At 44.8% G+C, this 24,261-nt stretch overlaps 3 protein-coding genes across 5 annotated transcripts in view; 1 reads left to right on the top strand and 2 right to left on the bottom strand.

Annotated features, from left to right (window-relative positions):
- ATAD2B (ATPase family AAA domain containing 2B) overlaps positions 1 to 10,806 on the bottom strand; it is a 166,398-nt gene extending 155,592 nt beyond the window's left edge. Inside the window, exon 1 of the mRNA XM_081254850.1 lies at positions 10,747 to 10,806. Within this exon, the coding sequence (XP_081110976.1) occupies positions 10,747 to 10,794 (48 nt within the window). The 5' untranslated portion in view covers positions 10,795 to 10,806. The remainder of the gene's footprint in view (positions 1 to 10,746) is intronic.
- Positions 10,807 to 12,284: 1,478 nt separating this feature from the next.
- UBXN2A (UBX domain protein 2A) overlaps positions 12,285 to 24,261 on the top strand; it is a 31,218-nt gene continuing 19,241 nt past the window's right edge. The window contains exon 1 of one of the 3 annotated variants that reach the window (XM_081254855.1): positions 12,285 to 12,357. The gene's annotated coding sequence lies outside the window, so the exon portion shown is untranslated. Of the gene's footprint in view, positions 12,358 to 12,561; positions 12,793 to 24,261 lie in introns of those variants that run through there. The other 2 variants (XM_081254854.1, XM_081254856.1) reach the window with 2 other exon arrangements.
- Positions 19,815 to 22,934, bottom strand: LOC308627686 (serine/threonine-protein phosphatase 1 regulatory subunit 10-like; the record flags this gene model as incomplete). Its single annotated transcript, XM_081254018.1, has 1 exon — positions 19,815 to 22,934. Exon 1 carries the CDS (start codon positions 22,509 to 22,511, stop codon positions 19,815 to 19,817), a length of 2,697 nt encoding a protein of 898 aa, XP_081110144.1. The 5' UTR covers positions 22,512 to 22,934.

The raw sequence follows: 24,261 nt of genomic DNA, 5'->3' as shown, positions 1-24,261 counted from the left end.
CATTTGCTCAACTCCAGTGAATTTGATCTTCTATTTCCTCTGCCTACAGGAGATAGGAAAGACAGAAGACAAAGTCCAGAACCTGCTCAAGTTACAGAGTCTAACATAATAACCCTGCAAAATCCTGGTACAAAAAGGATACACCTAAGTATAAGGGTGAATTAGAAATCAACCAACTGGGACTTCCCTGGTGGCACACTGGTAAAGAATCCACCTGCCATTGCAGGGGGCATGGGTTCGAGCCCTAGTCTGGGAAGACCCCACATGCTGTGGAGCAGCTAAGCCCATGCACCACAACTACTGAGCCTGCGCTCTAGATCCCATGCACCACAACTATTGAGCCCCTGTGCCACAAGTACTGAAGCCCATGCACCTAGAGCCCGTGCTAAATGACAAGAGAAGCCACCACAATAAGAAGTCCGCGCACTGCAACAAAAAGTAGCCCCTGCTCGCTGCAACTAGAGAAAGTCCACGCGCAGCAACGAAGACCCAATACAGCCAAAAATAAATATAAATTTATTTAAAAAAAAAAAAAAAGAAATCAACCAACCAACCTTCCCATCACTAATCTCCAGGAAGCTGCAAGGAGAACTGCCTTTCCCAACATTTACACTAAGAATGAGAGGGGAAAAAAAATATCCCTTAAGAATTCAAAACAACAAATGGATCCTCAGATTTATAGCCTAAAGTCACCAAATCTGATAGGTATGAAAAACCTCAGGACGATAATTTAAATAGGCTTAAGTCAAAAATGATCCTAAGCACAAAGCAAAGGCAAATGTAAATTATCTCCAAAAGAATGCACCTTCAACAGGATATGCAAAAACTCATGAATATGACTCAGTTTAAAAAAAATCATCAAAAATAGCCAACACATACACACACAAAAAGCCAGCCAGCACAAAAGAATAGACAACAGAATGAGACCCACAATTTTATATTCAGATATGTAATATATGTCAAAGATTAGAAAATATTAATAATAAGCAAAAAATGATAGTAAATTTTAAAAGAATGAGATAGAACTTATAAAGATAAAAAGATTAGAGTTAGAGGTGAAGCATGACCTAAACAAGAAAAAAAACAATAACTTGGACCTCATCAAATTTAAGACTTTTGCTCTGTGAATGACCCTGTAAAGATTATAAAAACCACACAACAGACTGGAAGAAAATGTTTACAAACCACGTATCTCACAAAGGACTCACTTAAGTATAAAAGGAACTCTCAAAATTCAGCATTAAAAAAACAATCCAAAAAAAAAGTCCATTAGAAAATGAGGAAAAGATCAGAAGTTATTTCCCATAAGAGGATATATAGATGGAAAATAAGCATACTGAAAGTTTTCAGGGGACTTCACTGGTGGCACAGTGGTTAAGAGTCCACGCTCCCAATGCAGGGGGCCTGGGTTCAACCCCTGGTCAGGGAACTAGATCCCATGTGCGTGCCACAACTAATAGTTCACATGCCACAACTAAGGAGCCCGTGTGCCGCAACTAAGACCGAGCACAACCAAATAAAATAAATAAATAAATAAATAAAATATTTGAAAAAAAGAAAGATTTTAACATCATTAACCAATGGTGAAATGCAAATTGAGACCATGATGAGTTATTATTACACATCTGTTAGAAAAACTAAAAAAAATAGTAACAATACCAAATGCTGGTGAAGAGGCAAAGAAACTGGATTATTCATTCATTGCTGGTGAGAATGCAAAATGGTACAGCAAATCCCAATCTGGAAAGCAGTTTGATGGTTTCTTAAAAATTTAAATAGACACTTAACAATACAGTCCAGCTATTGCAACCCTGTGTATTTATTCCAAAGAAATGAAAATTACATCCACATAAAAACCTGTAGACCATAGTTCATTGCAGTTTTATTTGTAATAGCCAAAAAAAGTCACTCATAGGTCAAAGGTTAAACAAAGTTTGGTACATCCAACACGGAATACTACTCAACAATAAAAAGAAATTAACTAGTGATATATACAAAAACGTATGAATCTCAAAGGCATTACACTGAAGCAGAAGGAAGGAAATCATATATATGACAGCATAAAACAAAATAGAAAGCAAATAATAGAGAACTTCAAAATCAAAAGTTGAGTCCTGGGAGTTCCCTGGTGGTCTATTGGTTCGGATTTGTCACTTTTACTGCAGAGGCCAGGGTTCAATCCCTGGTTGGGGAACTGAGATCCCGCAAGCTGCGTGCCACACCCAAAATAAAATAAAAAATTGAAAAGGTTCATTCCTGTAAAAAGGAAAAAAAAAGAGAGAGGAAAGAGAGAAAGGAAAGATAATCCACTAGCCAGACCAGTCAAAGGGGGAAAAAAAAGCGAGAAGACCCAAGTTACAAATTTCAACAATGAAGTATAAACATCACTCAAGATCTTAGACTTCAAGTAGCAAACTATTTTCTTGTTATAAATGGCCAGTTTGTAAATATCTCAGGCTTTGCAGGCCACCCATGGTGTATTTCACATCCTCTTTGTTTTGATTTGGTTTTTGGTTTTTTGTTTGTTTTTTAACAATACTTTAAAAATGTAAAAACCATTCTTAGTTCACAAATGTACATAAATAGGCCACAGACTAGATTTGGCCCACAGGCTGCTAATTGCCAACCTCTACTATAAATTTTAAAGGGACAACTAATAAATAATAAGGAACAACTTAACTTTATGCCAGTAAGTTCCAAAACATAGGTAAAGTAGACAAATTACCTGAAATAAAACTAATTACTAAAGTTCACTCATAAAGAAATAGATAACCTGAATACCCATATTATTAATTAAAGGAATTAAATATGTAATTAAATACTATCCCACAAATGTTACACCAGTCCCAGATGACTTCACTGGTGAATTCTATCCAATATGTAAAGAAAAACAACACCAGTTTTACCCTAACCCTAACCCTGATTCTTTTGGAATATAGAAGAAGAAATATTTCTCAACTCACTTACAAAGTCAGCATAACCCTTATATTAAAACCAATAGCATAGGGACTTCCCTGGTGGTGCAGTGGTTAAGAGTCTGCCTGCCAATACAGGGGACAAGGGTTCGAGCCCTGGTCCGGGAAGATCCCACATGCCGCGGAACAACTGGGCCCATGAGCCACAACTACTGAGCCCGCACACATGGAGCTGGTGCTCTACAACAGGAGAGGCCACCGCAATGAGAAGCCCACGCACAGCAATGCAACTAGAGAAAGCCCGCACACAGCAGCTAAGACCCAATGCAGCCAAAAATAAATTAATTAATTAAAACCAATAGCATAAAAAAAACCCACAAACTAATTATTATACATATATAGAGAGACAAAAAAATTCCTTAACAAAATATTACGAAATCAAATCCATGAACATATAAAAAGACTGATAAATCATGACCAAGTGGGGTTTACCCCAGGAACACAATACTGGTTAAACATTTGAAACTGAAATAATCAGTGTAATTCATCATATCAACACAATAAAGAAGAAAAACCATAAGGTCATCTGAGTAGCTCTAAAAAAACATTTAACAAATTCAACATCTATTTGTGATTTTAACAAACTCAATAAAATAGGAATAGAAGGTAATTTCCTCAGCCTTATAAAGAGCACCACAGGGACTTCCCTGGTGGTCCAGTGGTAAAGAATCCTCCTTACAATGCAGGGGACGTGGGTTCGGTCCCTGATCAGGGAACTAAGATCCCACATGCTGCAGGGCAACCAAGGCTGCACGCCACAACTACTGAGCTCGCACACCTCAATTAGAGAGTCTGCGTGCCGCAAACTACAGAACGCACGCACCCTGGAGCCTGTGTGCCACAACTAGAGAAGAGAAACAACCCACATGCCACAACTAGAGAGAAACCCGCATGCCACAATGAAAAATCCCGCATGCCTCAATGAAGGTCCTGCGTGCTGCAACTAAGACCCAACACGGCCAAAAATAAATAATAATTTTAAAAAAATCCTATATCCAGCATCATAATAAATGGTGAAAAGTGATTTCTTTCCCCCTAATTTCAGGAACAAGGCAAGGATGTCTGCTCTAATCATTTCTATTCAACACTGGACTGAAAGTCCTAGGCAATGCAATAGTAAAGAAAAGTAAATAAAAGGTATATAATTTGGAAATGAAGAAGGAACTATTATGTCCTATGATAATCTCATGGGAAATCTTAAAAACAATAATAATAATAATAAATAAACTAGTAGGTCTAATATGTGATAAAGTTTAGCAAAGTCACAAGACATCAATTTATAAAAAATTTATTTTTGTACAGTTGTAATGAACAATATATAATCTATATACTAAAAACTAAAAAACACTGCTAAGGAAAGAAAGGAAGATCTAAATAAGTGGAGAGATTTACCAGATGACTTAATATTGTTAGGATGAAAATTATTATCCCCAAATTGATCAACAGATCCAAGCCAATCCCAGTCAAAATCCCAGCAGACATTTTGTAGAAATTGAGAAACTGAATCATCACCTAAACAATCAGGAAAAGACAAAAATAGAGAACTTACACTACTTCATTTTAAGTCTTACTACAAAGGTATAATAATATAGTGTAGATATATAATCAGATAGCTCAATGGAAAAGAATAGAGTCCAGAAAGAAACTCACATATATGGTTAATTGATTTTTGCAAAGAGGACAAGGTAATTAATAGAGAAAGGATAGCCTTTTCTATCCTTTTTTTTTTTTTTTGCAGTACGCAGGCCTCTCACCGTTGTGGCTTCTTCCGTTGGGGAGCACAGGCTCCGGACGCGCAGGCTCAGCGGCCATGGCTCACGGGCACAGCCGCTCCGCGGCATGTGGGATCCTCCTGGACCGGGACACGAACCCACGTCCCCTGCATCGGCAGGCGGACTCTCAACCACTGCACCACCAGGGAAGCCCTAGCCTTTTCAATTAATGATTCTACAATAAAACAACGGTATATCCCTGTGGCAGGGGAGGGGGGGGGAGCCTTGACCATTACCTCATTCTATGTAGAAAGAATAACTTCAAATTGATCACATACTTAAACACAAGGCCAAAACTATAAATTTTTTACAATAAAACCTACCACGGGGTAGGCAAAGTCTTATTACAAAGGACACAAAAATGGGACTTCCCTGGCGGTCCAGTGGTTAAGACTCCATGCTTCCGTTGCAGGGGGCACTTGTTTGATACCTGGTCAGGGAACTGAAATCCTGCATGCCATGGGGCGTGGCCAAAAAAATAAAAGGACACCAAAACATAAACTATTAAGGAAAAAGTTGATAGATTGGGCCCTCACTTTGAAAACCACTTTTAAGAAAATTAAAAGGCAAGCCATGGGGAATTCCCTGGCAGTCCAGTGGTTAAAACTTGGCACTTTCACTGCTGTGGTAAGCCACAGACTGGGAGAAAGTATTGATAAAAATAAGAACAGAAAATAATGATAATAGAATATAAAGACTTAACTGAAAGCATAAGCAAGGACAAAATTAGTTGGGTTTTTTGTTTTTTGGTTTACTTCTGATGAAGTTAAGGTAGACACTGTAACTCTATAAGGAGGTCCTTAGAGAAGAGTTGGTACTGATTCCATAAGTATAAGATGAGTTCCAAGAGACGGTATTTCTAAGAAGCATGACACATTTTATGAACACTGAATCATGAGACAAAATCAGAATTGGTGACATTAATATTTTATACTCTCCAATATGATAACTACCACATATGGCTATTTAAATCTAAATTTAAGGGGCTTCCCTGGTGGCACAGTGGTTAAGACTCCGCCTGCCAATGCAGGGAACACAGGTTTGAGCCCTGGTCCAGGAAGATCCCACATGCCACAGAGCAACTAAGCCTGTGCACTGCAACTACTGAGCCTGCACTCTAGAGCCTGTGATCCACAACTACTGAGCCCACGTGCCACGACTACTGAAGCCCGCACACCTAGAGCCCGTGCTCCGCAACAAGAGAAGCCACCGCAATGAGAAGGCCACACATCATGGCGAAGAGTAGCCCCCGCTTGCCGTGACTAGAGAAAGCCTGTGCGCAGCAGCAAAGACCCAACGCAGCCATAAATAAATAAACAAACAAATAAATAAAAAGTGAATCGAACACCTAATGTAAGAGCAAAAACTATAGAATGCTTAGAAAAAAACATAGAGGAAAATCTTCATGACATTTGATTTGGCAATAGTTTCTGCCAAAAGCACAAGGGGAAAAAAAGAAAAAACAGATAAACTGAACTTTACCAAAATTAAGAATTGCGTATCAGGGACTTCCCTGCAGTCCAGTGATTAAGATGTCACCTTCTGGGCTTCCCTGGTGGCACAGTGGTTAAGAATCCGCCTGCCAATACAGGGGACACAGGTTCGAGCCCTGGTCTGGGAAGATCCCACATGCCACGGAGCAACTAAGCCTGTGTGCTACAACTACTGAGCCTGTGCTCTAGAGCCTGCAATCCACAACTACTGAGCCCGAGTGCCACAACTACTGAAGCCCGCGTGCCTAGAGCCTGTGTTCTGCAACAAGAGAAGCCACCGCAATGAGAAGAGAAGCCCGCGCACCGCAGTGAAGAGTAGCCCCCACTCACCGCAAGTAGAGAAAGCCCGCGCACAGCAATGAGGACCCAATGCAGCCAAAAATAAAATAAATAAAATAAATAAATTTATTTTTTTTAAAAAGTCACCTTCCAATACAGGGGGTGTGTTTTCGATTCCCAGTTGGGGAGCTAAGATCTCACATGCCTTGTGGCCAAAAAAAAAAAAAAAAAAATAGAAGCGATATTATAACAAATTCAATAAAAGACTTTAAAAATGGTCCACATCAAAAAAATCTTTAAAAAAAGCCAAAAACTGGGCTTCCCTGGTGGCGCAGTGGTTGGGAGTCCGCCTGCCGATGCAGGACACACGGGTTCGTGCCCCAGTCTGGGAAGATCCCACATGCCGCGGAGTGGCTAGGCCCGTGAGCCATGGCCGCTGAGCCCGCGCGTCCGGAGCCTGGGCTCTGCAACGGGAGAGGCCGCGGCAGTGAGAGGCCCGTGTACTGCAAAAAAAAAAAAAAAGAAAGAAAAAAAACCCAAAAACCTTGTGTATCAAACTTTACTATCAAGAGAGTGAAAAGACAACCCACAGAATAGGAGAAATATTTGCAAATCACATACCTGATAAGGTATTAAAGTCTAGAATACAAAAAAAATCTCCTACAACTCAACAATAAAAAACAACCCTACTTAAAAATGGGCAAAGGAGGGCTTCCCTGGTGGCGCAGTGGTTGAGAGTCCGCCTGCCGATGCAGGGGACACGGGTTCGTGCCCCGGTCTGGGAAGATCCCACATGCCGCGGAGCGGCTGGGCCCGTGAGTCATGGCTGCTGAGCCTGCGCGTCCGGAGCCTGTGCTCTGCAAGGGGAGAGGCCACAGCAGTGAGAGGCCCGCCTACCGCAAAAAAAAAAAAAAAAAAAAAAATGGGCAAAGGGGGCTTCCTTGGTGGCGCAGTGGTTGAGAGTCCGCCTGCTGATGCAGGGGGCACGGGTTCCTGCCCCGGTCCGGGAAGATCCCACATGCCGCGGAGCGGCTAGGCCTGTGAGCTATGGCCGCTGAGCCTGCGCGTCCGGAGCCTGTGCTCCGCAACGGGAGAGGCCACAACAGTGAGAGGCCTGCGTACCGCAAAAAAAAAAAAAAAAAAAGGTAAAAAAACAAACCGAAACAAAACAATAACAAAAACCCTACAGTATTTTGATTGTTATTGTTACAGAAGTAAACAAATAGATCAGCAGAACAGAACACAGACCCAGAATACAGGGCCCAGAAACAGTCCTCAGCATTGACGGGGATTTGGTATATAAGGTAGCATTACAAATTTGTAAGAAAAAAAGGGACTGTTTGATAAATGGTCTTGGGACCATGAGCTCTATCTATTAGATATTACACCAGATAAGTATACCTAGATCTAAGTCCAAGATGTGAACTTGTTCTTTAATAAGCAAGATGGAAGGGCATTAAAATAGATCATTCACTGAATATAGTTAAGCAGATTAAAATAGAAGGTTAACTACAGATGTACTAATACCCGCTTCCCAGATGCCCAACTAAAAGATTAATAGGAAACCAATAAACACATTTGCACTGAAAAAAATCAATCAGTGTAATACACTAAATTAATAGAATGAAGGAAAAAAACATGTGATCATCTCAATTGACACAGAAAAGTATTTGACAAAATCCAAGGAACTTTCATGATAAAAACACTCAACAAACTATGACTAGAAGGGAGTTTCTTCAACGTGAGAAAGGGCAATCATACTCAATGGTGAAAGGTTAAAAGCTTTCCCCTTAAGATTATGAATAAGACAAGGAAGCCCACTTTTGCCATTTCTGTTCAAAATTATATGGGAAGTTCTAGCCAGAATAATTAGGCAAAAATTCAAAAATTTTAAATAAATAAATTCTATCCAAATTAGAAAGGAAGAAGTAAAACTATCTCTATTCACAGATGATGTGATCTTGTATGTACAAAATACTACAGAATCTATCTTAAATTTTTTAATTTTTATTTGTTTTATATTTTGGCCATGCTGCACGGCTTGCAGGATATTAGTTCACTGACCAGGGATTGAACCCGGGCCCCAGGCAGTGAAACCGTGGAGTCCTAATCACTGGACTGCCAGGGAATTCCCAAGAATCTATTTTTTAAAACCCACACAACTATCAGAGCTAATAAATGAATTCAGCAAAGATGCTGTATACAAGATCAACACACAAAAATCAGTGGTATACACTAATGATGAAAAATTCCAAAGGAAATTAAGAAAGCAATTCCTTTCACAACAGCATCAATAAAAATAAAATACTTAGGAATAAATTTAACCAAGGAGGTATAAGACTTGTACACTGAAAACTACAAAACAAAGAAGACATAAGTAAATGGAAAGATGTCCATATTCATGGTTTGAAAAAACTTAACACTGTTAAGATGTCAATACTCGAACTGATCTACCAATTCAAAGCAATTCCTATCAAAATTCTTTCTTTTCTTTCTTTTTTTTTTTTTTTTTTACAGAAAAGGAAGAGCTGGTCTTAAATTGCAAGGGACCTGGAATAACCAAAACAATTTTTAAAAAGAACAAAGTTGGAGGACTCACACTTCCTGATTTAAAAACCTACTACAAAGCTACAGTAATTAAAACATTATGGGGGGCTTCCCTGGTGGTGCAGTGGTTGAGAATCTGCCTGCTAATGCAGGGGACACGGGTCCGAGCCTTGGTCTGGGAGGATCCCACATGCCACAGAGCAACTAGGCCCGTGAGCCACAACTACTGAGCCTGCACATCTGGAGCCTGTGCTCCGCAACAAGAGGCCGCGACAGTGACAGGCCCGCACACCGAGATGAAGAGTGGCCCCCGCTTGCCACAAGTAGAGAAAGCCCTCGCACAGAAACGAAGACCCAACACTGCAAAAATAAATAAATAAATTACTAAACTCCTACCCCCAACATCTTAAAAAAAAATACAAAAAAAACATTATGGTACTGTAAGCAGATCTTTGCAGGGGATCACCCTCAGCAGAAAGCCCCTTTTCTTGTCATTTTAGCAAAGCTATACTATAACTAATTTTTAACCCCCATGCTCTACTCATCTCTGGCCCACACACACCTTTCAAATCTTTTAATCACACAATATTTTGCCTAACTTGTTGGTTCTTTCCATAGATCAAAGAAGTCGAAATGAAGAATAAGTTATTAACAGATGACCAAATCTCTTCCCTAGCTTCCCCTTCAGTAATCTCCTGAACAAACTGTGTGACCAAACTGTGTGAACCAAACTGTATGATAACATCTAGAGGAAGATCACAAGAAGTCAACGAGCCTGCAGGCAGGTGGGGGATGGCAACGACTCTGACCCCATATCTCAATGATTACCTGAGATTACTTCCCTCCTTCCCTTTAAAACTTTCATGGCTGAGCAGAATTTTCGGAGGTGGTTTTTGGGGGACCTTGAGTCCACCATCACCCCAGATTGCCAGCATTCTTGTTTTTGTTTTAATAAATTCATTTATTATTTATTTATTTTATTGTTGGTTGCATTGGGCCTTCACTGTTGCACACAGGCTTTCTCTAGTTGCGGTGAGTGGGGGCTACTCTTTGTTATGGTGTGTGGGCTTCTCATTGCGGTGGCTTCTCTTGTTGAGGAGCACAGGCTCTAGGCATGCAGGCTTCAGTAGTTGTGGCACGTGTGCTCAGTAGTTGTGGCTCATGGGCTCTAGAGCACAGGCTCGGTAGTTGTGGCACTCAGGCTCAGTTGCTCCATGGCATGTGGAATTTTCCCAGACCAGGGCTCAAACCCATGTCCCCTGAATTGGCAGGCGGATTCTTAACCACTGCGCCACCAGGGAAGTCCCCAGCATTCTGATTAGAGGCACCTTTCCTTTGCTACCAACATTTGTGAGTATGTAACTGACTTTGTAAGTGGCAAGCAGCAGAAACCCCATTGGATAACAGCACTGGTGTAAGGACAGATATATAGATAAATGGAACAGAATTTTGAGTCCAGGAATAAACCAACATATCTAGGGGCAGTTGATTTTTGACCAGGGAAGAGTCCTCTCTTTATCAAATGGTCCTGGGACAAAAAAGAAGAACAGGAAAAAGAAGAGGCCTCACATAAAGGCCATCCATAGAAAAGTCTCTTTGCCCTAAGGAATCAAAGTAACTCCTTACCAGTGGCTTCAACAGACAAGATTTCTGGAGAACTGGTTTGAAAGTTGAACTCACCACGGGATCCCAGAATTGCTCTCCTGAAGAAGAGTTCAAAAGACTCATCACAGGGTGGGCTTCCCTGGTGGCGCAGTGGTTGAGAGTCCGCCTGCCGATGCAGGGGACACGGGTTCGTCCCCCGGTCCGGGAGGATCCCACATGCCGCGGAGCTGCTGGGCCCGTGAGCCGTGGCCGCTGAGCCTGCGCGTCCGGAGCCTGTGCTCCACGGCGGGAGAGGCCACAGCAGTGAGAGGCCCGCGTACCCCCCCCCAAAAAAAAAGACTCACAGGGTGCCTTTACCTGTGTGGGGATGGCAGGGGTCTGTAGGTGAGGCCCAGTATCAATCTGAATCCCAGCACTAAAAACTATCAAGTAAAAGGGAGATGGGCTCTGTACGATGACCTAGAGGGGTGGGATAGGGAGGCTGGAAGGGAGGTGATATGGGGACATGTGTATGCATACGGCTGATTTTCTTTGTTGTGCAACAGAAACTAACACAGTATTGTGAAGCAATTATACTCCAAGATCTATTTAAAAAAAAATAAGGAAAAAAGGAAGAAAAAGATAGAGAGGGAGAGAGATAGAAAGGGAGAGAGAGAGAGATAGAGACAGAAAGAAATAGGAAGGAAGGGAGGGAGGGAGGAACAAAGGATGCACCTTTCACTGAACTGCCTGACCCAGTAGAATATTCCTGCTGTAACAAATGTCCCTTAGTTTAAAATAATACATGTTTTGTCCAAGTATTTATGTAAAAAAAAAAAAAAAAACTGTCACGTAAAACCAAATAGGGAAATAGAGATTATATTTGAAAGGATTATGTGGGGGAGGGGAAGACTACTGAAATAAGGCTGGAGGATAATTACAATGGGGAGAATGTTCCATTGTCAAAAAAAAAAAAAATCCTGGATTTAGATAAAGAGAGACTTTATTGGAAAGGCTTATTCCAAGAAGAGGAAAAGGAACTACTGCAGTGGGGTTTTGGGGATGAGGCAACAACCATTGCTACAGAGGAACGCTATGACCGTGAAGTCTGCAACTGTCTCCAAGGTCAGACAGAAAATGGCCCTTCTTGTATAGGGAGGAGCGAACAAAGGCTACAAAGAACTGGGTGTGGGGCACAGTGGAATGGGTTGGTGGAGGTGGCAGTGATCGCGTGGCAGATCAGAGTGGTTTACATGGAGGTCAGCCTATTTTTCAGGAGTGATGGTGAAGGAGGGCTCATACGCTGGATCAGGATGAGGGTGGGTCAAAGTTTAGGAGCCTGGAGGAAGAAGAGAAGCTTAAGTTTGGTCAAAACAAGGTAGCTGGTATTTTGTCCAGATTGGTCAGTGAGAACAATAAGTAAAGCTAATCATTTATGAGGCAAAAAAAAAAAAAAAAAAGGGCATTTGGAGGGTCTATGTCTGACCTTGTCATAGGTAAACAAGGGGGCATCCCTGAGTCTTATCTAAACCACGTGGGGAAGGGTGGTTTCTTCCTTGCTGTCAGCCCTTTCAGGGGCTCGAAAGGATGGGAGGATTTTTTTTAACCTTCTCTTTCCAGAATCACAGGTCTCAGGTGAAGTTCAACATGGTCAGAATGCAGGTAAATCTCTCCACGGATTCAATCAGCGGCTGACGACGTACGGAGGTAAGTTGATGCTGGGTTCTCAGGTGGGTAGCTCTCTGCATTTTCCGCGTCGGGTGAAGAGGCAAGGAGCAGCAGTGCCCACGGGAAGAAAGAGGCGGCCGCCATTAGCTCGGGTAACGCTGCGGCCCGAGGCGGCCGGCGCCTCCAGCCCCGCCCCCGCGCGCCCCCGCGCGCCCTCCGCGGCCCCGCGCGCGCTCTCGGGTCTGCGCAGAGCCGGCCTTGGCGCGTCCTCGGCGCCAGGCGGCAGTGACCGAGGGAGGCGCACAGGGTCGCAGCGGCGCGGCAGCCGAGCTTGAGAGGGTCTGGGGACAGTAGTGCTCCCAGTCTGAGGGGCGGCGGCGCGGCGGCGGCGGCGCCCGCGGCCCCTGAGTGAATTGAGGACGAGGCCGCGAGGCGACGGCGCGGCGGGGCCCCCTCCAGCGGCCGCGCCCGGAGGTGAGTTTCCTGGGGCCGCTCCGCGCTCGGCTGGGCTGCCCGCCGGGGGTGGGCGGGCGTTTCCCGGGCGGGGCGGTGGCGGTCGTTGGGTCGGGCCGAGTCGCTGCACCCAGTCTTTGTCTTGGTTTCGATGCTCGCGTCTGCGACCCCGAAAGGACACAGTTGCGCGACGGCCGGGTCGGGACTCCTGGTCAGCGCAGGTGAGGCGCGGCTCTGGGCCCGCTGACTGCGCTGCTTTCCCGAGCGGAGGACTCCGGGAAAGCGTCGCGGTGGTTTTCTCTCTCTGTGAGCGCTCGGAAACTTCGAGTTCTCTAATCTCTCTCAAAATGCAGAAGTGCAGTACAGAAATCCAGAGCATGTCTGTTTGGGGTGGACATTTCTTCGGTAACTTCATTAGCTGCCTCCCGCAACTCACTTTTATTTTGTAGGCTAGATGGTCTCTGTTTTCATATTTAATTTCTTTTTTTTTTTAACTCTGTATCCGTTTTTATTTGCAGTTTGTTACTTGTTAGCAATGACGAACGTTAGTGTGGCATCCAGCGTTGCTTCTTTCGTACTTATTCGAGATCATTGAAAATAAAGACAGGTGGGACTTCCCTGGCGTTCCAGTGGTTAAGATTCCGCGCTTCCCTTTCGGGGGCGCGGGTTCCACCCCTGGTCGGAGGAACTAACATCCCGCATGCCGAAAGGCGACCAAAAAAAATAAATTTAAAAGAAGTAATAATAGGGCTTCCCTGGTGGCGCAGTGGTTGAGAGTCCGCCTGCCGATGCAGGGGACACGGGTTCGTGCCCTGGTCCGGGAAGATCCCACATGCCGCGGAGCGGCTGGGCCCGTGAGCCATGACCGCCGAGCCTGCGCGTCCGGAGCCTGTGCTCCGCAACGGGAGAGTCCACAACAGTGAGAGGCCCGCGTACCGCAAAAAAAAAAAAAAAAAAAAAAGTAATAATAAAGATAGGAAATTGACAGTCTGTGTTTATGTCAATGTGGAATTGTAAAGTGTGACAGATTGTATAAGCGACGTGAAAACCAGCTTCTTCACTTCATAGTCATAGCTCAAGTGTGTTTTTGGACTGTTGATAAGGTTTTTAATTATATTGATACTTTAGTTTTAATGCGAAACTCTTTAAAAATTGATGTTGTGTTTTCTATGTAAATATGCTGGAAGTCATATTGATTTAAAAGCAGTTAAATCCAGTGAATGTTGAACACGTATGTGCAACACCGAAGTTAGAGCGAGGCACCGATGGAATCCAAAAATGGATAAGAATTGTGTGCAGGATGGAGGGAGTGATTAAGCAGACAAACAATGATGCAAGGCAAAAACTACAACGCGTTGAGCACTGACTCTTAGCCCTGCGTGTGGTAAATACTTTCCATGCATACTTTTAATTACTTAATATTTAATGCTGATTACCTAGTTTATCATCCGAGTGTTTTTAGTACCTGTTGTGTGCTGAGTACTAACGATATGATGGTGACCATTATAGGTTTTTGCCTTTAAAGACTTTACATTGTCTTTGGAGGACACAAGTAACCACACAAGTGAATGCCAGTCTACCTAGAGAGAAGCTACAAAGGAAGAATGTAGGGTGTTGTGAGAGTGTATAACCGGGGTACGTATCCCAGCTGAAGAAATCAGTTAAGGTTTCCCTAGGAAAGTAATTTTTGTACTCAAGTTATTACGGGTAAGTAGGAAGTAGATGAAGGTGACTCCCAAAGGAGGGAAGAAAGGTCCAGGTAAAGGAAATCAGTTCCACAGAGACTTGGGAAGGTTTTGGGAACTGAAGGTCAGAGCAGTTGGATAGAGTGTGGAAATCGAAAGGGGGCTGTGGTTAGGACCCCAGAGATGATGTGGGGCCTTTTAAACAATGTTAAGGATTTAGGACCAGCTTTTTCTTTTCTTTCTTTAAACTTTTATAGGGAAGTTTTCAAACCACTCAAACGTAATAATAGAACATTGCAGTGAACTCCCCTGTCATGTTATCCAAAGGATTTAGACCTTATCTGAAGAGTAGTGGAAGGTCCCTGAAGGATTTTAAGCAAGGAAGTCACACAGTCAAATTTGTATCTTAATCAAAAAGGTCACCCTGACTCCTCTGTAGACACTGAATTGAATGGGACAAGAATGGATGTGGGGAAACCACCCAGAGATGGTCATTGGGACTAGGTTTGTGGCTGTGATGGTAGGGCAAATTCTCATCTAACAGGGAAGAGCCAAATTGGACTCCATGTTGGATCTGTTTCTTTAACCTTTGCTTTCTGCTGCTTTTGTTCACTAAAAGGATAGTGTGTATACATAATCCCCTGCCTGGGGGAACCCTGCCCCTCTGCCTGAAGGTTAAACCAAAGTGACTTTGTTCAGGGGAACATCTGGACCCTGTTCCACCTGTGGATGGCCACAAGAAAGAAGAAATTAACACATCCTGTCCTCGAGGCTGGCCATTCCAGGGGATATTTGCAAAACTTATGGCCTTTTTACTTTACTTCCTCATCTCCTCCCCCTCTCTGTGCTATAAAAGAAACTGGCATCCACACCCCTGGAAGATGGTTTTTCAGAGACACTTATCTGCCATCTGCTCGGTCTTCTGGCTTTCCGAATAAAGTTGTGTTCCTTGCCTCAGCACCTCATCTCCGATTTATTGGCCAGTTGTGTGGCAAGCAGAGCAAGCTTGGACTCGGTAACACAAAGAGCACATAACTGATCTCTCCTTGCTGTGTTAGCAATTCTATATTCAAGCCTTTTGGAGGAATTATGGAAGGTTTTCTTAAGGAGATTGTATTTGAGATGGGTTTTGCAAGGTAAATAACATTTCAGTATGGAGCCCATTCTGAAATGCGAACATCTTGGTGTCAAGAGGATGGCTGACTCAGCAACCTTAACAGTTTCTGCAGAAGTTTCACCTTTCTCCTAGGATTTTCTCATCTAAATTACTTTTGTCACTATCACTTTGGTCTTTGGGAGCATATAACTCCCTTATTAACAATTTTTTCTAGAAGACAACAAAAATGTATTTTCTTCATTACTGCAATTACAGCTAAGATAAGCTGAAACTTCCCAAAAGATTTCATTTTTTTGTTGTATACATAATAGTTAATAAGCTAGAATTCACAAAATATACAAATAAACTGTTTTTTAAAGTGTTTGATCTGATGCTCCCATAGTTAGCTCTTGGAACCCTAATCCTATTCCATAGAAGATGTAACTGAAAGGTGATCCAATGGTTTCTTTAAAGAGAAAATTCAGCTTCTACATAGCAGGTATCAAGGGTGGAGGGATTCTGGGTAAAGCTGCTTAACAGGATTCTTGCTAAAATTGGGCTCTACAGGAACAGAAATGGAAGCCCAAGGTCATGCCTCCTTGAGAAGGTGCCTCAGAGGAGCCTAACTACAGTTTGGTCAAGGAGAGATTCTTTGTCATATGCATAGGTGACTAGGTAATGCCACATTCCCTTACCCGGATATGTGCCATTTTGCATTCCCACCAAAAATGTTTGAGGCTGTTTCCCCACACTCAGCAACAAAATGTGTTGCAAGACTTTTAAGTTTTTGCCAGTCTGATCGGTGAGAAATGGTATCATGATATAGTTTCAATTGCATTTATTTCATTATAAGTGAGACTGACATCTTTTCACATATTTTAGGGCCATTTGCTTCTCTCTTTCTGAGACGCCTCTGTTCATATTTGTTGCCTTTTGATTGTTGGCCTTTTTCTTCTCTGTATCAGTTCTTTATATATTAACCTTTTGGTTGTAATGCCAGTTCCCTTTGTTTATTAGTTTGTTTGTCATCTGTGTTTTTACTTTGTAGAAATTAAACAAAAAATTTTTATTCTTACATAGTTAAATGTATCAGTCTTTTCCCTTATTGCTTCTGGTTTTGTGTTATAGGAAAGTTGTCTTCTCTTCTAGGGTATAAGGGAACTTTACCATGTTTTCTTTAATAATTAAAAAGTTTGCCTTTTTTAAGGTTTTTTTTTATTGTGGTAAAATACCTACATATATAACATAAAATTTGCCATCTTAACCAATTTTAAGTGTACAATTCAGCAGCATTAATAATATTCACAGTGGTGTGTAACCATTACCACTGTCCATTTCCAAGACTTCTTCATGGTCCCTAACAGAAACTCTGTGCCCGTTATGCAGTAATTCTGCATTCCTCTCTTCTCCCAGTCCCTTAATCTATCAAAACTTCATTCCTTTCTTTCTTTTTTTTTTTTTTCTTTTGTGGTACGTGGGCCTCTCACTGTTGTGGCTTCTCCCGGACCGGGGCATGACCCCGTGTCCCCTGCATTGGCAGGCGGACTCTCAACCACTGTGCCACCAGGGAAACCCTCATTCCTTTTTACGGCTAATTAATATTCCGTTGTATGTATATACCACATTTTGTTCAGACATTCATCTGTTGAGGGACATCTGGATTATTTCCACCTCTTGGCTATTGTGAGTAATGCCTCAACCACCAAATCCTTTTCTACAGCAGCTGTACTGTTTTACATTTCCACCAGCAATATTCTGGTGTTCTAATTTCTCCACATCCCTGTCAACACTTATTATTTTTGTTTTTTTAAATAATAGCTATTCTGATGTGTATAAAGTGGTATCTCATTGGGACTAGTGATGTTGAGCATCTTTTTCATGTGCTTATTGTCTACTCATATTTCTTCTTTGGAGAAATATCTGTTCACATCCTTTGCCCAGTTTTGAATTGGTTTGTTTTCCCTGCTGTTTTTAAGTTGTATTTTTCTTGATTCATCATTTGCTTGATAGCTGTAAACCTTTGACTACTTTCCAGAGTTCTAACTTGGTTCTAATAGTTTCTGCTTGTTTTTCAATGTTTCTGTGGGGACAGGAGCTTGGAGCTGCCTATTCTTTCATTTTGCTGACATCACCCTCACCTTTAGATCTTGGATATATCTGGAATTTATCTTGGTAATGGTGATTCCATATGACTGTTGAATTTATTTAAAAGTCCATCTTTTCCTGATTTTTTAAGATCTAATAGTATGGACTCCTCATGGGTTTTTGTTGTATTCAATGAGCTATAATCCATTAGTATCATTATTTACTTTGATGTTCCATTTCCCAGACTTGTCCAGTGGGAACCCCTTCAGGTGGCTTCAGTGTCCTTTTGATATGTCTTCATCATTCACTGAACACCATCTTACTTTCTGGTGCAAGATATTTCGGGCTCATTTGTTCTTTCTCTGTCCAACCCTGGAATCAGTCTTTTCTCTAAGGAGCCATGATTCCTTTTCTTGGAAAATTTTAGTTAGAAGCCAAGATGTAGGCTTTTGGTATGCTTATTGCTTCTAGTCTGTCATTGCTTCCAGGACCTCTCAAAGGGCAGATGGGGGCTTCCCTGGTGGCGCAGTGGTTGAGAGTCCACGTGCCGATGCAGGGGACACGGGTTCGCACCCAGGTCCGGGAAGATCCCACATGCCGTGGAGCGGCTGGGCCCACGAGCCATGACCGCTGAGCCTGCGCGTCCGGAGGCTATGCTCCGCAACGGGAGAGGCCACAACAGTGTGAGGCCCACGTACCGCAAAAAAAAAAAACGGGCAGATGGCTTGGGCTCTTTGAAACATCGATTTGTTTCCTTATTTCTTATATTATTTTTGTTGTAAGGGCAAAAGAGTATTGCAGAAAGTTTGGGAAAGAGAGAAAATAATCCACAATTTTTTACCCCCACCCCGAACAATAACTATTTTCACTCTTGCTTCTCTCCATTTTTTAAAAATTTTATTTATTTATTTATTTTTGGCTGCGTTGGGTCTTTGTTGCTGTGCGTGGGCTTTTTCTAGTTGCAGTAAGTGAGGACTACTCTTAGTTGTGGTGCGTGGGCTTCTCATTGAGGTGGCTCCTCTTTTTTTTTTTTTTAAATGCTTCTCTTTCCACTGTTTATTCTTAATGTACAAAATATACAAAACCAAAAGAAAAAAGAAAATACTCATCCTCAAAACCACTGTGGCTCTAACCCAAGACCCTGCGTAAAACCCAACCAATCCACTGTTTTCATAGAAAACAACTGATGCTGAGACAGGTGAAGGAGAGGGCTGGGAGAGGGCAGGTCATCTTATCGAATCCACCCAGGAAGGCACCTGGTGGAGATTTAGAGGTGGCTGATTCAAGGGAGCTGGAGGCCTCACACCCACAAGGTTCCAGATGGGGGCCAGGAGCGCGCTAACTCCCAGAGGCAGTGCATGTAGTGTGACTGGCATGCCCAGCACACCGGGCTTCAGTTGAAAAGCTGGTCTCACTGAAGTGTTTTAATTTCCAGAATGAGCTGCAGGCAAGGGTGGACCACCACCAGTGGCCTCACCTATGCCAGCTAAAACTTTTCACCAGATGCCGATGTGAATTTGCCTTCATTGAACCTAGCATACCCATGATGCAAACTTGGGTGTTCACGGAAGATTGCAACGTGTTACTTGAGAAAGGACTCAATGTAAAGCCTGTGTCAGGGGAGGAGTGGGGATGATGTATTCCAGAACTCAAATCCAGCCTGATTGAGTCCTCTCAGTGCAGTGGGATACACAGTACCCCTTTTACCATCTCCCCACCCCACGAGGAAGCATGAATTTGGCGGGGATGATTTCATAAGTGCATCTGATCCCGTGTCAGAGTTCTGTGTGCATGTGGAGGACCCACAGGAGGAGAGTAGAGGTGTTCTCCAGGATAACCAGCTTTATTTAGGTTCTCAGGCATAAAGGGTAATACCGGAGAGGCGCTTGGCATAAAGGGCAAATCTCCTCAAAAAGTGAAGCCAACCGGGACTCCTCTTCAGCAGTCCAGGGTACAGAATGTGTCCAGTCTCTCTCCTCCCCATACTGGAGGAAAATATGTACATCAATGCACACCAGTGATCAGAAAACCCCCAGGAACCCAGGCAGGTGGGCACTGAGGGGGCCGGCTCCTCATCAGCTGGGGAAAGGGGAAAACGGGCCTCACAGAAGCCATAAAAGGGTGGAAGGAGCAAGGCTGCAGTTCACAGGAGTGTGGGCGGGGTGGGCAGGTGGGCCCTAGGGCAGGGGGGGCCCATTGACACCCAGGTGGTAGAAGGCACAGTTGTTCTCATAGCAGCAGTAACCCTTCATCATGAAATGTCGACAAACAGGGCGATTTGACATGTCTCTTCCATGGCTGTGGCCTCCATCAAGCCCTCGGTGGCCCCCTCCGCCATGGCCAGGGCCATCATGGCCACGGTGCTCATGAGGGGGTGGCCCTCGATGGTCGTGGCCTCGGTGACCAGGGCCATCATGAGGCCGGTGGCCATGGGGCCCCCCATGTCCTGGGCCTTCATGGGGCCAATGTCCACCACCGGCACCCATTCGTCCACCAGGGCCTTCATGAGGACGATGGCCACTGCCACCACCCATGCCACCACCACCAGGGCCTTCGTGGGGGCGATGCCCACCGCCCATGCCACTGCCACGGCCTTCATGGGGACGATGTCCGCTGCCACTGCTCATGCCGCCACCAGGGCCTTCATGGGGATGATGCCCACCATCTCCGACCATGCCCCCACCTGGGCCCCCTCGTCCATTTGGAGGTGGTCCACTCCCGCCTCGGCCACCACGGCCTCTATGGTATGGCACCGGACCTCGTCCCCCACGCATTGGGCCACCCCACATGGGGTCACCTGGGCCATCCCAGAAGGGATCACCCCCCCAGGGAGGGGGTGGGGGACCCAGGAGATGTGGACCCACTGGCCCACCAGGACCCACTGGCCCACCAGGACCCCCAGGGCCCCCATGGGGACCTGGCATAGGTCCGCCAGGCCCAGGGGGGAAGTGCTGCATGCCCTTGGGGCCCCCAGGGCCTCCCGGTGGGAAACCATTGGCTATGGGACCAGGGCCTAAGAGTCCATGAGGCACCGGCATCTCCTTGATCTTGTCTGAATAGTCTGGTTGCTTCAGCAGTTCCTCTGAGGGATGACTGTTAGGGCTACCCATGATGAAGGTGAGGATCTCCTGCACATTGATGCCTCCTCCTCCAGGACCCTGGGGGCTCTTCCCGGCACCCATGCTTCTCATAAGATTGGCCAGAACAGGAGGCAACTTGGAACCGCCCGCCCCATCGGCTGAGCCACCGGTTCCCTCAGGCTCCAGGGTCTCAACATATGGGGTCTCATCCATGGAACATTCCTCATCTAGGGGGATGAGTTTGGGGGGGATAGGCTCATAGGGCTCAGGATCAGGCTCGTGAGGACTTTCCTTGCTCAGGAAGAGCTCCTGAAGGATCCCCTTCTCCCGCTCAGCCTGGATGTACCGCTCCTGGCTGTTGCTTCCAGGGGTGACAAGAGGCGAGGGCAGCACCAGGGGCCGGGGGCACACCCAGGGCACCTTCTCCTCCATGTTGTCGTGGCTCAGACGCCGGGCCGTCGCAAACTCGCGTCGGTCTGACAGTATCTCTCGCTTAGCTGCCTCGCCAAAGTCCTTGATCTTATTCACATTCACTCGTTCAGTTGCATCCAGTTCAAAATAGAAATGCTCGCTCAGTTTGCCCTCCTCAGGCCAGGTCACAGCTTTCCTCTTCCTGCCTTTCCGGGTCAGCTGGCTAGGATATCCGGGACTCTCCACTGGCTTTGCATCCAGAGCTCCTGGCTCCAAAGAGGCAGTATCCATGAGCTCTGGGACTTCAACAGGGGGAACTGGGGTCCCTGGACGTTCTGTGTCCATAGCCTCAGAAGGAGGTGCTGGCTCTGGGGAAGAAGGTTTGGCTGTGCTCGGTTCTGTGCTCGTTTTCCCTTCAAATGGGCTTGGCTTGGCAGCTGTGGCTGACAGCACCTCCTTCTTCTTCTTAATTTTGATGCCTGGAACAGGGGCTGAATTGAGCGCATACAGAAAGCCCAGGCCCTCCACAGGCTGTGGCGGGATGATCTTCACTTTGATCTCTTTGGTGGCATTGGGTGTTGTGTTGAGTGGCTTGTATTTCTTCTCTGCACGGGGCACAGCAACTCCTGCGGCAGCTGTGGAACTCTGACGCTTGAGGGGGATGGGTTTAAGGTTGTACTTGTCAGAAACCGCCACTGCACTGGCATTCTTCTTCACAGGCCCCAAAGACGGGGTCTCCAGCTCTAGTCCGGTAGAGCCGAACTTGGCGTGACTGGGCGCCGTGGTTCGGAGGGACTTGGGCTTCTCCCTCTTCTTCTCCGGGGCCTCCTCGGCCCGAGTCTCAGCCTTTACCTTAGTCAACGGTCGCTCAGGAGGGGTGGTTCGACTCTTTCCCTCTTCTTTCCGTTTCTTCTTAGCTTTCTCAGCGGGCTGGGTACTGCTCTGGGAGCGGATCACTGCCATCCAGTCGCTGACAAGGACTGAGGCCAACTTCCGGAGCTCTTCATTCTCACTTGACTTGCTCAGCTGCTTCACCAGTTTGGCTGTGTTGTTCTGCTTGAGATGGTCAACAGTGAGTGGTAGGTGCTGCAGGGTCAGGAGAATTTGCTGCAGGAGGGGAATGTTGTTGGTTGTCTTTGAATATGTCAGCCAATTGTTAAGAAGCTTGTAACCACCACCATCAATAAACTTGACCAATATTTCTGGTGAACGGGTCTGCAGGAGAATGTTCAAGTAAGTGCATCGGCTCACCATCTTTCGTGCTGCCTTCATCAGACTGAAGATCTTCGAAATCCCATCCACACTCTTGACTTCCCCATCTCGGTTAAGGAAGCTATCCAGGCCCTTGAGAAGCTCTTTGGGGTCTATGGGACCCGAACCCATGATCGAGGTTTTTATCCACCTCGGGCTCACGGGGGGAGGGGGTTAAAATTTTGGAGAAAAAAAATAAAACAACCAACGAGGACCCAAAACTCAATTATTTGGGGGGCCTCATTGGATCAAAAAGTCTCCTTAAAAAAAATAAAGGCCAACTCAGTATTCATTCCCCCCCCCACCCAACTCCATGTAGGGAGGGGGGGGGTCTTAGAAAAAAAGTTCTGAGTGGATTAAAAAAAGGAAACGCTGGATGAGTGAATTTGGGTGGGTTTGGGAAGGGAGGGTGGTTGATTATTCTTGAAGTTATGTGGTGACGGTCCTTCGGCCACAGATTTCAAGTCCCAGGCAGCGTGGGCTGGTGGGGGTGGGCAAGAGAGGTGGGAAGGGCCGGAAGACACAAGTGGTTGCGCTGGTGGCTGCTGTTTTCCCTTCCCCCCTCTCTCGGGATGCTTTCAAGGGCTTAGATGTTGCTGCGGCTTGTTTCTTTTCTCCTCGTGGCCGGCCCGTCTTTCTCCGAGAAAATTCAAACCCTTCGCTCAGCCTCTTCCCCCGGGCACCCTCTTCCGCCTCCTTCCTGGCCTCCGAACGCGTGCGCTTGACCTAGCGGCCTAGCACCTCCCTTTCCTCTGCTTCCACCACTTCCGCCGTCGAGATCATTTCTCACTAAGGGTTGGTAGAATCGGACCGGTGCCTGCGCAGTGAGAGAGGATCGCGGTCAAAATCGACTTCAAAATTGCTTCAAGTACAAACTATAAGAGTGGGATCTAAGAGTCGTAGTGGCTGGTTCAGCAAACACGCAATTGTGTGGCCGAATTCGACTGTGACGCAGTTGAAACTGGCCCCTCCCTACGGCTCCCCTTTCAGGCTTCCGTCCTGACGCAGATGCGCTGCCGCCTTGTGCACTGCGGGGTCGTCCTTGGCCGAGGTGGCTCCTCTTGTTGTGAAGGAGCTCTATTTTATTCCCGTCTTGCCCCTAGGTTCTTCTGACCATTTTTTGGTCTTTTTTTCTTTCTGTTTTATTTTTAGATTCCATATATATGTGTTAGCATATGGTATTTGTATTTCTCTTTCTGACTGACTTCACTCTGCAGACCTACTAGAGAATGGACTTGAGGATGTGGGGAGGGGGAAGGGTAAGCTGGGACAAAGTGAGAGAGTGGCATGGACATATATACACTACCAAATGTACAATAGATAGCTAGTGGGAAGCAGCCAGCCGCATAGCAGAGGGAGATCAGCTCTGTGCTTTGTGACCACCTAGAGGGGTGGGGTAGGGAGGGTGGGAGGGAGGGAGATGCAAGAGGGAAGAGATATGGGGACATATGTATATGTGTAACTGATTCACTTTGTTATAAAGCAGAAACTAACACACCATTGTAAAGCAATTATACTCTAATAAAGATGTTTTAAAAAAAGAATATTGACAATAAAAACATCTACATTGGAATAAAAAGAATGAGTTTATATTGATTTGATATTTTGTTACTATTGGAGATTGAGTGAAATGTTTACATTCACTTTTGTTTGTTATTAGACCAAAGCATACATTATTTTTCATCATAAATTTTTTTTTTTTTTTTTTTTTTTTTTTTGGCCGCGAGCACTTGCAGGATCTTAGTTTCCCAACCATTGATTGAACGTGGGTCCTTGGTAGTAAAAGCAGAGTCCTAACCACTAGACCGCCAGGGAATTCCTCTCATCATAACTTTTATGAAATCTTTCTTTTGTCAGATTATCCAAATCCAAAATTTACTTT

This window comes from Mesoplodon bidens, assembly GCF_964165515.1.
Source record: "Mesoplodon bidens genome assembly, chromosome: 14".
Classification (NCBI taxonomy): Eukaryota; Metazoa; Chordata; class Mammalia; order Artiodactyla; family Ziphiidae; genus Mesoplodon; species Mesoplodon bidens.
This window is presented reverse-complemented; position numbering and strand designations above follow the sequence as displayed.